The sequence below is a fragment of the Callospermophilus lateralis genome, unplaced genomic scaffold (assembly GCF_048772815.1).
Source record: "Callospermophilus lateralis isolate mCalLat2 unplaced genomic scaffold, mCalLat2.hap1 Scaffold_63, whole genome shotgun sequence".
In the NCBI taxonomy this organism is placed as follows: Eukaryota; Metazoa; Chordata; class Mammalia; order Rodentia; family Sciuridae; genus Callospermophilus; species Callospermophilus lateralis.
The window spans coordinates 6788106-6802620 of NW_027514713.1; the positions used below are offsets into that span (position 1 = coordinate 6788106).

Below are 14515 nucleotides of genomic sequence, written 5' to 3' on the forward strand. Positions count from 1 at the left end.
AAAGCACTGCACTCCCATTTTCATTGTAGAATTATTTAAAAACCTGGTAAAAGAACTAAAGCTCCTTCAGGTTAAAGGTAGGCTGGGAAGTTTCCACAGTTTTAAAGGCTAAAAGTGGAGGGTCAAAAGTTAAAAACTAGCCTCAAAAAGTTAGTGAGCCACTAAGCAACTAAACAAGATTTTAACTCAAAAGACTATCAACACTTTTATCTGGTTAGTTCCGTCAATTGTGAAATGAGTCCTGCTGCACAGCCTTTGCTACTTTTGGAAACTGTATGACAGCAATGCTGCCAGGCTTGGCTGTGCCCTCACATGGCACCCTGCTGGGAGTGCCCACCATACCCTAGGTGTGTGTGTTATTATTATGATAGTTTTCAGGAAAATGGCAGAGGGATGTCTTCTGTCAAAAATAATATGATGATACAATGGACATATTATGACTCTGTCTCCCTCCAGATGAATCTAAAGAAGTTTAAGGATGGGTCCCTCCTTTATGATTTGCTTTCTAAGTGCATAAGTAGTAGCCGAGTATCTCACTGCTTTTAGTGACCACTGTGGTTTTGTTTCTTTAAACAAATAAAAGTTTTGCTTTGAGATATTCTGAAATTTGTTATGATGAAGAAATTTAAGATGTGCCAATTAGATATTGAATTAGTTACCTATTTATCTCTTGAATTAAATCTCAATTGATGGAAGCAAAACTGTGCTAGTAGCTTTAGTTTAGTTAAAAAACAAAAATCTTGGGCCAGGGAAGGAGCTTGCCTAGTATGTGTGAGGTCCTGGGTTCAATCCTTGGAACCATAAAAAAAGAAAAAATCTTTTAATTTTTTTTTTTTAACCGTGGAGTGATTGAACATGATGACTATTTACAAAAAGACGGAGTATGTAGATTTGTCAACTCTGTCAAGTTTTAAAACAAAGGACACATAGAAGAAAGCTTTACTTTCTCACTCTGTTTGATGTAAAGTCACCGATTTTGTTGAAACCTCCATTCTGGAACTCAGGGCCTGGCACACGCTAGGCAAGTGCCTTTTACATGAGCCATACCCCTGCTCTGGAGCATTTTTTAAATTTACAGTGGTCAAACTTTCTTTCTGGATTGAAGTGAACACAGGTAATTGCAAATTAAATCTGTCCCGATTCTTTGCTTGGGTATAATTTGGTATTTAATTAAATCTTTGGGAAAAAAAGGGGTCTTTCCCACAGATCCTGCTCTTCCACTTTGCCTGGCCAAGGACCACGGGGCAGAGGGGTCTTGTCAGGACAGTGCCCAAATATGTGACTGTCATTCAAATCATTGGTATGCCAAAAAAGGGACTACTGCACTAAATTGCTCAAGACCCCTCTGCCCTGTGGTCCTTTGATAGGAAGCAATTTTCTAATTAACAGGATATGTTGATTGAACAGATTTTGGAAGTACATTTTTCTACAAAAGAAAGAAACAGTTTTTGAATAGAAAACTGTGGAAATATGTTTCTTGCTATTACAATGATTTAAGAAAATCTCTAGTGTTTGACCAAAGCAAAAATCCTATCAACTGAAATCCTCGCTTCATTCTCAAGATTTTATCTAAGAAATGATTTTTATGCCATAAAATCTGCTTTTCTCAATTTTCTTATTTGGGAATTGAAACCACTCTCTAATGTTACTGTTCTTTAGTGAATCCTGGGTCTCTGTTGATGATTCTAATCCTATGTTACCACCCCTCAAGACTCAGAGATCTACTTTTAATATCAGCAAACTTAAAAGACACTGAAAATTCACTGGGAAGAGACCACATTGACTAATAACACATTAAGCCTCTCTTTGCTTTTGGTTAGAATTGTATTACCCTAGAGTGGAACAAATTACTTGCTATTTAAGTTACTTCAGTAAACACTTGTAAAACACAAGCTGTATGGGAATAGAAAAATAAAAGAAACCACCAAAAAATAATTTATCGCTCTGACAAAACTTTAAGTTACAATTAGTGTTTCAGGTTCTTTATATACTGGTGCAAGGGTTCTCAAGATGCACACAAGATTTGTTTAAAATAATAACTGAATATCAAATAAACATGCAATGATGCCCAAGTAAGAGTCAATCTTTTGCTCTTCTGGATAATGGAATTTACGACTCTAGTCTCCTGAGAAGTGACTGAATTAATTTGGGTTGCTTTCAGTTTATGAATTGGTATCTTGAGCATAATGTACTCAATAGATATTTGTAGAATAAATAAACAAGAAACCAGTTTCAAAAAGCTAAAATAAATAAATAAATAAATAAATAAATCTTTGGATTTAAAAAGAAAAAAAAATGCTAAGTAAATACCACGCAGCCATCTTGAGCTGAGTCAAGTTAGAGCTTAAGCAAATGGGTGAAGGTAAAGACTTTTTGCACACTTCTTGTACTGAAGGCAATTTGACCTCTGAAAACAGGAACGAAATCTCACTGTCTAGATTTCCCATCATATCAGAAACATCTGTTGGCACCCAAATGACTTTGTCTGATGTGTCATCTTTAGATGTGAACATATTTCCCCCTCAAGTCAGTTTTGGTGATGAGTCCGTCTAGGGTGTGGCCTTGCTCTAAAGTGACCCCTGGTGTGTTGGGACTCTCAGCCTCACTGGAAGGGGACAGAACCTACTACTTGGGTGTATGTTGATAGTAAAGCAAATAACAAAACCCCAACCAGTTCATCTGGGCCCAGGATTATCAACATCCAGGCAGCCTGGGATGGTGGCCAGTGGAGCTGCCTACGGCCTCCTTCCTGGCAGTTTCAGAGAGGTTCTCTTCAGCTTCTTGGTCCAGTGTTGGTTGGAGTGTGGTCTTCCTGGCCTGTGCATGTGTACCTTTTCTCTTACAGACAGATGCATTCCAGAAGCCCATTCCCTTGGAACAGTATCCCGACTACACAGAATATATTATCCACCCCATGGGCCTTTGTACACTGGAAAAGGTTGGCCTTTGTCTCAGAGCCTCCCGTGTTGGCCCCGGGTGTGGAGATGCCAAGGCAGCTCCTCACTTCCAAGTTAGATCAGTTTTATTTGGAGAGAAAAACTCTTGGTCCTCTCACTTCGTTTCCTCTGTGACATCCTTCCAGGGGATGAGGGTGTCCTGGGAGATGTGCTCACTGCTCTTCTGGGAGTGATTCCAGCTTCTACCTGAAAGAGCCATACTTCTAGGAATTAGCAATTTGATCAATTCACCCTTACTTCCTCTTCTCTTTTTTTCGAAGGTGCTAATGAGAGCAGCAGGAAGGAAGAAGAGAACATTTAAGTAGCTGGGAAACCTCCAGATTAGCAATAAGGACGTGGCTTCTTAGAATCAACTTCTCAGCCGATAAGTCTATTTTGTTAATGCCTGAAGGTGTTTTTCCAAGTTCACGCTAAAATTCCATGGTGAAAATTATATTTGTAACACTTTAGATTGCACACACCACCATGATGCTGATCTCAACATGGGTAATGAAAAGTATCTATGAAGAGGATACATTGCTGGGTGTGTTGGTGCATGCCTGACATCCCAGTGACTCAGGAGACTGAGGCAGGAGGATCACAAATTCAAGGCCAGCCTCAGCAACTCAGTAAGACTCAGACTCAAAATGATATAAAAAATGAAAAGAAGGACTGGGGATGTGGCTGAGTGGTAGAGTGCCCCTGGTTTCTTCCCTAGTAGTCCCACCAAAGAAGAAGAGCATACATCTTTAATACTGTTGGCATAGTGTTGTGTGAAGTGGGGATGGTGATGTGTGCTTCCTTGAGTTTTCAGGAGGCTCATGTGAGACCTCTTTATAATAAATACAAATAGAGAAATCAACCTCTTCTTGGAAGGAACCTCTTAACAAATGACAGCTGCGTTAAGATGAAAAAATTCAAGTTCCTGTGATGAATTCAGTGGTGACTTTTTTTAAACTAGGGTCATAGATCTCACAATAATAGGATCATGGGAAATGAGTGGATGAGCCTTAATCAATTTGCCAAGTGGTGGTGAGAGGATGGTGTGAGGGGCAGGTGGTTCTGCTGGGTGTGAAGCCACTGCTTACTGTGCCCCGTGGCTTCTCTTACCAGAACACTAAAAAGTAAATGTACAGCTGCAAAGAGGCCTTCTTAGCTGATGCCAAGTGGATCTTGCACAACTGCCTCACTTATAACGGGGGTGAGTGGTCGCGTGGCACCAGAGAGGGCACCCCCCGCCTGTTGTGCGCTCTGCTGCGCCTCGGGAAGAACCCGGCTGCAGAGTCCAACATCAGGCTTCGGGGGACCGAGGACACTGTGTGCGTATTGCCGTGGCATGTGAACCAGGCCAGTGTGACCTGCACGGTAAGGCATGAGCCGACGTCCATGGCTCCGTGATGCGTGGTTTGCGCTCGGACGGTCATCTCCAAACTCCGTAATTTTACGGAGGTAGAAATGTCAGTGAAATGCACAGGCTAATGAGCACGTTCAGTGACTTAGACGGGCTCAGGTCAGGTGGAGGCTTTGCAGTCCACCTCCTGTTTCTGCTGGAGCTCTGCTCTCCCTCTGTGGCCTAGAGTTTCAGATGGTTGGGTTGGGGGTGCTCTGGGTATCAGGGCGCACACCCTGCGTTGAATTTGGTGTGACCGAGGATCATGCTTTTGTTGTTGCCCGGTGATCTTTCGTGCAGTCAGCACGCCGCGGTCAGTCCCTTGCCCTGGTTAATGATGGATGATCCTGTGGTCTCCGTCTTTGGGTTCCGTCTTTGAGTTGTTGTGGAGGAAGCTGCCAGGGACTCCTGTGGTGCCCGTGGTCTAGGCAGGTGTGCCCATGGCTCTTGGCTGTCTGGTGCTGGACCATCCAGTGCATCATCTTAGCTTCAGGAGCACTCTTGTTCCAGTGTGTGTGCACAGGGCTCATGTCAGTGTGCTCCACGGGAGGGCATGTGCTCTCCAGCCACCCCACATCCTGGCCCTGCCTAGCTTTTTGACATGGCCATTCTTGGGTGACATGAAATGTCTCCTATGTCACCAGGGATTTTGATTTGCCTTTTCCCCATGGCCAGGAACTGAGTCGTCATTACATGAACTTCACAGTGATTTGTGTGTTAGGGTGAAACCCCATGACTGTTCATTCAGAACTGGGCTGTTGTGCTCTGTGGCTCACTGCCGGCGTCCTTGATGAGCTGACGGTTGTGTTCATGGATTTGGAGGATGGAGCCTTCTGGCCAGAACGGAGGAGAATTTCCACTGATTTTCCTCTTTCAACCTCCCTTAAGGTTCTTTTCTGTCTGCCTCTGGCTGGGCAGGTCTCTTTCCTGGGCTCTCTACTGGCCTGCCTGCATCACCACAATTCCCGAGTGGTGCTGTTTGTATGTGCTTGATCTCTGCACCCGGAGGGTGACTCCTCCAAGGGTGGGTCTGACTGTTGTGCCCTGCGAATGAGTGGCCAAGTGCAGACCCTCAGCCAGCGTTCCAGGGGAGCTCCCTGAGCAGGAGTCTGCATACTGCATTGTAACTCCTCAGCCGCAGGGCCTGGAGAAAGGGGAGGCGCTGGGCGGTGAGCACAGAGAGACCAACCAAGCATGTGAGAGAGTGAGTGGGGTCAGGGTGAAGGAGAAGACCAGCAGCCGCAGGGATGGCTAGTGGGGTGAGGAGAGCAGGGACTCCTGGTTGTTTGGAGAGGCTGCTGTTGGTAGCTCCCAGGGCTTGTTGGTTAAAGGGTCATCAGACTTAAGGAGTTGGATATCTAGGTCGTGTGTGCGTGTGTGTGTGTGTGTGTGTGTGTGAAATCTCTTTGTCAACAAATGTAAAACTTTTGAAAATATTCTAAGGGTCAAAGAAAACATGATTTTTTAACCACCTTATCCCCTGCTTTAGAGCAAAGGTGAGGATTTGGGTTAGACCTGTCCAGGTCTCTGCTTTGTTATGAGTGTCCTGGTGGAAGAACCTGACCTTGGCTTAGTTGATAATTGAGCTTGAACACTCTTCCCTGCTTGCTGCTGTGGCTCCTGGAGGACTCTTTGGAAGCCCCTGGCCCAGCCACGTGGTGATGTCCCCGCCGCCTTCTTGGGTTGCTGCAGTCTGGGGTGACAGGTACAGTAAGGCTCCTCTCCAGGACTCTCCAGGAAGATCAAAACCTTTTTCAGATATTAATCCATGATCTGGGGAAAGCCATACCAGTCGCTTGGTTTTGGAGATGACCTTGAGGCATCAAAGACTGGTTGGTCTTGAAGGGTGGATAATTGGAACTGACATTAGAAAGCAGAAACTTTGGTCAGCTGCTGGAGGAAAGCGAGCTAAATGTTGTCAGGGGACATCTAATTGCAAGATGGGGTGTTACAGTGTTTCCGGTAGAATTAATCCTATTTTTTTTATTCCCCTAGGAAATCATAACTTGACGCAAATAGCAAAAGTAGTCATCAAAAGCTGTGAACACAAGGTATGTGTTTCCCGCTGACTTGTAGACACATCCAGAGCAGGGTGCTGGGATCTGAAGGCACGGTGGGGGGCCGTAGCCACTGTGGGCTTGGTTGAGGGGCTGATCGCGTCCCTGTCTCTTGAAGGAAGGGAAGGCAACGGGAGAGGGGCTGCGGTGTGATGAGCACCTTTGCCTCCTGGTGGCCTCAGGGAGAAGATGCTCCTCTTTGGTTTTCTCCCTGAGGTCCTGGCCACCGCCAGGGTCCTGAGCTCTTTTACTGGTTGTCACTAGAGCTTGCTGTGTCTGGCCCTGGCTGCACAGCCTGTGGCTTGGAGTCGGTGTCCTTTCTGTCCTCCTGAAGATGAGGTTTGGGTGAAACGTTCCGTAGGATGCCCGGGGTGTCCTAGAGACACCCACAGGCTGTGCTGGACCTGTTGGGTCTGTGAGCTGTGAGACTCGGTGTGGTGGGACAAGATGACAACCAGAGTGACAGGGAATGGCGTTCTTTAACATATCCCTTTGTAAGAATAGAAACCTAGACCCGTCTTTGTGCGTCTGTCTCTTTCTTCCTAAGAGGACCTGCCTGGGATGGCTGGGGAGCATCCATGAGGCACATGCTTCTGTGCATGTCCACAAAGAGAGAAAATAAGATTTTCTAAACTGCCTTTTACTTGAAGTTTGAGTACTTTCTATTTTCTGTGTAATTGAACACATGGGAAGAACTGAATTTTTCATGGCTGCGTAGTATCCATGGACATTTTTTGTCATTTGAGTGGAACCTACTTGTGACAGCACTTTTTTTTTTTTTTTTTTTTTTTTTTTTTTTACCTAAGGTGACGATGCATGCCATTGTCCCTTCATCTTAGGGTGTCTCATCTGCTTCTGATGGTCACTTTGCACAATGTTTAGATACACAGTGACCAGGTCAGAGGATGTGAACAGGGCAGAGGGCTAGGTAGATGCTTCCTGGTTGTCTTCCAGAAGAGCTGTTACACCTCACACAGCAGCTCAGGAGCTGACAGTGGGGTGGTGGTCTTCCCTCACTGTGGTCACCAATTTGCCTTTGTTGGATGACAGGTGGCTGTATGCGGTGTGCCTCTGGAAGAACCCAGCAGCTGAGTGGAGTGGGAGGAGATGCCCCCTCCCTTCAATTACTCATGTCTTTGGTCACCTGTTAAGTCAATTGGTTTTCAGTAAGTGGCCCCTGGCATGGTGATAGGTGATAAAGAACAAATCGGGGCTGCTGACATGGAAGACAGTAGCAGCAGCTCACCATGCAGTTGGGGAGCTTCAGGGCGTTGAAGCCTGGTTGCCTGGGTTTACTTCCTGACCCAGCCACCTTGGTGCTGGGACCCTTGAACAGGTTCCTCAACTTTTCTGGGCCTCATTTTCTCCTCCTGAAAAATGTTGATAAGAAAAATCTCCCCTCATTGGGAATTGTTCAGTCGATCCTCAGTGAGCACTCAGAAGGGCACCAGTCCCCAAGTCTTCGACAGCTGTTCACTTGTGTGGATACTGTGTCATGTGGCTCATTCCATGTATTTTATTAACCCTGAGGTTGGGAACCAATGGCACCCTTTTTCTTCCAATGAAGAGGGGAAGATCAGGGAATATGGAGCTAGGGAATGGTGGCAATGAAGTTGGATCAAGGAGCTTCCTGGCTATATATTCTGAGTCCAGAAGTTACTTGAGAAGTGTGCTGTCTTCTACAGGAAAGGGACAGAAAAGCAGTTGGATTTGGGGGTTGTTGTCACTGGAAATAAAGTAGGGATGATGTGATTAGAAATGGAAATGGAGCATGGTGTGTTTAGGGACAGAGCAGCCAGAAGGGCTTGGAGAGTGGCACTGGTACCAGGGGAGCTGAGTCCAGGGTGCACGTGACCTTGAGGTGCTTCAGGCATTTAGGTTTCATTGTTAGTTTCTCAAATTGGCATGACTGGTATTTGGGGCCTGGGAACTCTTGGTCAAGCAGCACCCGCCAGTTGTGACAATCCAAAATGCCTCAGACCTTGCCAAGTTCCAGGGGCGGGGGAGGGGTGAGGAACATGCCTGCAGACCCAGTGCAGGGAAGTCTCTGGAAGCTTTTGAAGCAAGTTCAGATTTCTGTGGCTCTGAATCCCGCATGTGGAATGTGCTGTTGTGGGGTGAGAGTCTGGGCTGGATACCTGGGGTGTCCTTGGTCCAGAATGTGATTGTGGTGCCAAGGTTGGATCTATTTCCAAGTGTTCCCACTGTGGCCCAAATCATTAAAATCATTAAGCAAACTATGTGTGTGAGCCTGCAGTATCAGCTGCTCAGGGGTGGGAGGATCCCTTGAGCCCAGGGTTCAGGGACAGCCTGGGCAACACAGCAAGAACCCTGTCTGAAAAACCAACTCCAGCAAACAGCCAAATCACCAAAAAAAAAAAAAAAAATCCCTGGACATTCAAATAAAAGCATAAATACTTTAAAAAAACCATCAAGCATTTATGAAGGCCTCGCAGATGTGAGGCTCCTGGTTGACCTATTCTAATGTATTTTTGTTTTACAGATAAATGAAATTGAAGTATGTCCAGAATGTTATCTAGCTGCTTGCCAAAAAAGAGACAACTGGTTTTGCAAGCCTTGTGTAAGTTGGATTTACTTTCTTTATTTCATTTTCTGAACTCTGTCTTTGATGGCTCAGCCTTCTCCAGGGGGGTTAGGAGACGAAACTTTGGATGAAGTTTTAATATATGTTTTTACTGATAAAATAACCTAGATAGAATAAGCCTCCTAGGCTGTTTGTGTGCGAGAACTAGTTAACCTGGGAGAACTGCAGAACCCAGAGTTGAAGGGAATTTGGTTCAAAGGTGGGATGCAAGCAGGGGGAGGTGTGGGATGTGGGATGTGGGGGGACAGGACATTCATGATGTGGGTCACAGTGTGCATGAATAATGCTGAGAGTTTTGTGAGTATTGATGCGTGTGTCATCCACAAATCTTCTTGGGCCTGTTTTAAGAAGGTTAAAAATCTTTCATGGATTAATGTTATAGACTCTTTAGTCCATGGTGGTATTTTTTTCTTGCTTTCTTTCTTTCTTTTTTTTTTTTTTTAATTAGCAAAGAGCAAAGTTCAGCGTTTTATTGATAATGTTAAGAGCTGTCAAAAAGATCAAAGCTTATGCTTGAACCTTGGATTCTTGGTTTCCATTTTCTTCTCTGGGGCAGAGAGATGGAGGGGAGGGACCTCCTGCTGACACAGCACCTGCTGCTGCAGCGCCCCCACCAGCCCTGATGATGCAAATGCATCTCTCCAGTGTGGACATTGGCCAGGGCCTTTGCAGACAAACCAGGCCAAAAAGATTCAACATTTACACCACCTGCCTCAACAAGGGTATTGATCTTATCCTCTGTGACAGTCACCTTGTACTCATGAAGGATGAGGGCAGAGTAGATGCCAGCTCAGGGACACAGGCCATGGCAGGCTGCAAGGTGAAGTGAGATCTTCACCCCAAGTGGCCTTAATTTCCTTGGAAGGACCAAGTACCTTGGTGGCATCTGAGGAGAGAACAAATCATGGTTCTTAAAGGATCTCAAGACACCTTGATTTCTCACTGTGGATCTGAATTTCCAAAGTGGTGTTTATTTTTTCCCTCTGGGATGCTGGAGGTCAAAGCCAGAGCCTCGTGCATGTCAGCAGGTATTTTGCAGAGAGAAGTGGTGTGGGGTGGGTGGAGGGGGTGGGGATGGAGGGCTGGAGGGGCATGACCGGGCAAATGAAGGGAGAATCAAAACGTGCTTATGTCCCTTCAGGCCTTTGGAGATAAACTCCTGAATAGCTGGGGCTCAGTGGTGGAGCACTTGCCTAGCACCACATAAAAATAAATAAATAAATAAATAATAAAGGTATTATGTCCATTTACAACTAAAAATATTTTTTTAAATGAAAAGAATAAACACAGCCTCTGCTGCCCTCTGTGCTGGCACAGGGCACGTCAGCCCACACTTGAGGGGAGTTGGCATCAGGGCTCTGTGTGGTGCACGGAGGCGAGTGCCTTGCTCACAGCCGTCCAGGTGACAGCGGAGCCAGGACTCCAGCCTGGTTTTGTTGTCCTCGGATTCTGTCCCCTCCCCATTGGAGCCCTCCCCAGTTCTGTGCAGGCACCATGGCCCCCCTCTCTAGGGAACCCCACAGGGGCCTCTGTGGTTACCTTCTCCCCGCCGTCTTGCCCTCCCCAGCTGGGAAGTGTGTCTCACTGCAAAATGTGTGCCAACTCTGGGTTCTGTTTTTCTTCTAGAGCAATCCACATCCATTGGTCTGGGCAAAACTGAACGGGTTTCCATTTTGGCCTGCAAAAGCCCTGAGGGATAAGGACAGGCAGGTCGATGCCCATTTCTTTGGACAACACAACAGGTGGGCATTAAAAACAGGCTTTGAATATGTAGCTTCACTGGAACCTTTGACACTGTCATTGGATAAGAAAAGAGGTGGAGGGTATTGCTATTATTTTTATTATTATTACCATTTTTTAAAAGCTGATTTTTCCTCTTGCTGTTTGCTGGTATGGCTGTGATTTGTTTACTATCGTGATACCAACTCTTGATCTCGTAGTAGAAAATGTTTTCCTGTGCTATGTTAAGCCTGATAATGTGTGAGCTTCAGTTTTTTTCCAGGTACGTCAGAAAATAATCTTACTTTAGTGGATTTGTTGATCTAACTGGCATCAGAATGGATTCCTGGGCTATTTTAAGTGCTGCTGTCCTTTTTTATTTTTTTATTTATTTTTTATTTTTCCCATCATAAATTAAATCTCTGTGCAAATTGCTTTTCAAAATAATGCTTTCAGGGATCAGATGTATTTTCCCAGATTGCCAGTAAATGAATCTCTTATCATCCTGCTGGGTAGTTTCCTCCTGTTCCCTTTTCTCTGGAAATTACCAGGGGATGCTGTTTTGACAGGTGTGAGCCTCCCCTCCCAGCCTCTCTGCCCTCCCCATTTCCACCACACACTGGGAAGTGCCTTTCAGCTAATAGCAGTTACCTTCAGGGCAGAGCACCTGCACTCAGAACAACAGGTAGACAGGGATGAGCAGGTTTATATTGCAGTCCTCTCCTGGCAACTTCCATTAGGGTTAAATGAGGCACAGGCCGGACCTCCCCTGCACCTGCAGTTTGGAGAGAGCATAGGGGAGTTTGTTTAAATACACTCAGCACAAATTATACCCCACACAGAATACACAGAAAATGCAGTTTGTATTTTGAAATTTTGCTTGAGGTCTTGCAGATTAAAGAACAGTGTGAATTCCAAAGTAAGTCACTTCCTTATAAGAAATCCCAACAGTGCTTTGTCAGGAGATGAGATGGAAATTCCTTGAAAGGGTACTGGGCTTGATAGGCGATATCATATTTGGATTTTAATGACTCTTGTTGGAAACCTGCTGGAAATTATTTTATTAAATTTTCATTCAAAGAAGTATACATTTGGAGCCTGCTCAGCCTGGGTGCTGGGTGCTGGGGACGCTGGAGTGAACAGGCAGGCAGACATCATCTTCATCATCGCTGGGAAGATGGGTCACACCCAGGAGTCTGTTGGGCTAGCTATCTCCATCAGGAGGTGGTGGTGGGCCTGGTGCAAAGGTTTGGGCAGAGTGGGCAGCAAGAGCAGAGGTTCAGGCAGGGAAGGGTGGACCTGGTGTGTGATTAGAACAGGAAGCAGGGAGGAGAGGATGGTGGGAGACCGGGTCCCAGGGGTGGGCAGGAGTTGTTGTTCTTATTTGAAGAGCTGGAAGAATCCATGGCAGCCTGTTGATCCCATGTCCTGTTCAGAGCGTGAGAAAGTGAGTGGTCTTGGTGGTTTAGGATTCCTATTCTGTAGGCTGGCACACCGTGGGGACATGCACTGGGATGTAGGTGACAGGGATAGCAGTGCTTGCCCCACATACCAAGTTCACCAGGAGGTGAGTCGATCATCCAGCTGCCTCTTCTGGGACCATCCTGCAGAGACCTCTTGGTCCTTCCCTTGCCAGCCATCCACTGTGAGTGGCTTGGGTTGTGAGAAGGAAGAGCGTGGGCTTTGCTCCCCAATGGGAAGAGGCTGTCCCCACAGCTTTCAGGTTCAGTCTTTGGTTCTAGGTGGGAGCCACCAGGGAGCCCAGTCCTTTGTATTAGGTGGTGAGACTGCCCTGCCCCTCTGAATGTTTCTAGTACCCTCTACCCCGGCAGAGTGACTGTGTTGCCCTGTTGGTTTTAACTTGGGTGAGGGGGGCCCAGGTAGGGAGTTTGGTAAAGACTGTCCACAGTGCTACAGTGACAGAAAAACCCTAAAATGTCCAGCTGTTTTCCGAGTGTCAGAAATGACCGGCATCCGGTGTCCTGACAGTCACCTTTCTGCTCATGTCTGCTGGGGAGGTTCTCCCCAGGGGAGTCCCTCTTTCCAGGAAGGGTTGTTGCCTCCCCAGAGGCAGACACAGGGGGGCAAACTCACAGACAGCTGCTCTGGTGGGACCAGGCAGCATGAGTCCAGGCTCATTGGCACAAAGGCCAATGCACTGTCCCCTGCTCAGGGAGCTCAGAGGTGCACCAGAGGTCAATGCACTATCCCTTTCTCAGAGAGTTCAGAGGTGCACCAGAGGCCAACCTACTGTCCCTTGCTCGGGGAGCTCACATTGGGGTGGAGGAGCCAAAACATAAGCCTGAACACATCCAAGTGAAGTAGGTCGGCAGAGGGAGAACTCAGCGCGCAGCTCCTGTCAGCTTAGTGAGTGCTGGGGTGGGCCTGGGGCCCTCCTGCCCGACTCCAGGCATGTTCCTGGAGTCCCATGTGTGCCTTTTGTCTTTTAGAAGAATTTGCTTGTGTTTTTTTGTTTTTTTGTTTTTTTGTTTTTTAAGTTTTATGATAGACCTGCACATGTACAACCAAGTTAAAAATTTAGGAACTGGGTTGGGAGTGGTGATGCTGGCCTGTCATACCAGCTATTTGGCTAAAGCTAGAGGCTGTCTTGAACCTAAGAGTTCAAGGTCAGCCTGGGTAACATATCAGGATCTGTTTTTTTTTTTTTTTTTAAAGACTAGACAACAACAACAATGAAAAAATAACTATTTTATTAAATACTTGCAGATTTTTTTTCTTTTGGGGGGGAGTTACTGGGGATTGAATTTAGGGGCACTTGACACTGAGCCACATCCCTAGTCCTATTTGTATTTTATTAGAGACAGGGTCTCACTGAATTGCTTAGCACCTCTCTAAATTTCTGAGGCTGGCTTTGAACTTGTGATCATCCTGCCTCAGCCTCCCCAGCCCAGTTGGGGTTACAGGTGTGCACCTGGCTCAGAATTTAATTTTAAGCTAACATTAATTGAGTACTGTTTGTTCACTAGGTACTATTTTAAGGTTTTTTAAATTTTTTTTTGTTTTTTTTGGCGGGGGGGTTATATTTTTGTTTTTGTAAGTTGCATTTATCTATTCTACTGATAAGAATATGGGGGCCTAGCAAAGTCAGTGCTTTGCCCAGGTGACTCAGCTAGCATGTAGCCAGACTGCCTAGAACCATGAGAGTGTGACTCTAGCCCTTGGGCTCTGTAGGGTGCTGCTTGGGACCTCTCATGACATGTCCTCTCCCAGAGACTTTATATAGTAAAGCAGATCTAATTTCCCTTTAAATATTTTCTAGGCTCGTTTTGTGGAAAAGAAGCACTTTCCCAAGGCCCCTTTGAAGGCACCTAGGAACTTGGGAGGAGACAGTTATATACTTGAAGCAAGCAAAAGTCTGGGCAGAAACAGAGTCACAAGATGTGGCTGCAGGCTCAGGAGTCCCTGGTGGTGCCTGACCCTTGGCTCAGGTCCACTGTGTCTGCTCCACTGGGGAGGCCTTGGGGACTTCACCTTCTATCAGATCTGCCCTGTCCAGCCTGAGCGCGACTGAAGAGAGGCCTTTGTCTCCTCCTAGCCCTCCCCAATCCTGAGGGAAGTAAGTCTTCAGGCCTCAGCAGGAAGGTGGCTGGTCATTTCTGACACTCAGAGAATAGCTGGACATTTTCGGGTTTTTCACTTTTGGTTTCTGTCATGAGCCGCTATTGTCAGAAGTCAAGATTGGCAATAAGGCACCTGTGTGCTCCATCCTACCCCCACTGATGGCCTTACTTCCTCTTAAAGCACAGGACTTCAGGGTGGACTGTGGACGAGTGGGAGAGGTAATGCT

At 46.3% G+C, this 14515-nt stretch overlaps 1 protein-coding gene across 1 annotated transcript in view; it reads left to right on the plus strand.

Moving 5' to 3' along the window:
* Positions 1-2475: 2475 nt before the first annotated feature.
* LOC143389490 (MYND-type zinc finger-containing chromatin reader ZMYND8-like) overlaps positions 2476-14515 on the plus strand; it is a 53196-nt gene continuing 41156 nt past the window's right edge. The window contains 6 exon segments of the mRNA XM_076842518.1: positions 2476-2526; positions 2846-2938; positions 4050-4137; positions 6322-6377; positions 8887-8964; positions 10615-10730. Of these exon segments, the coding sequence (XP_076698633.1) occupies positions 2476-2526; positions 2846-2938; positions 4050-4137; positions 6322-6377; positions 8887-8964; positions 10615-10730 (482 nt within the window).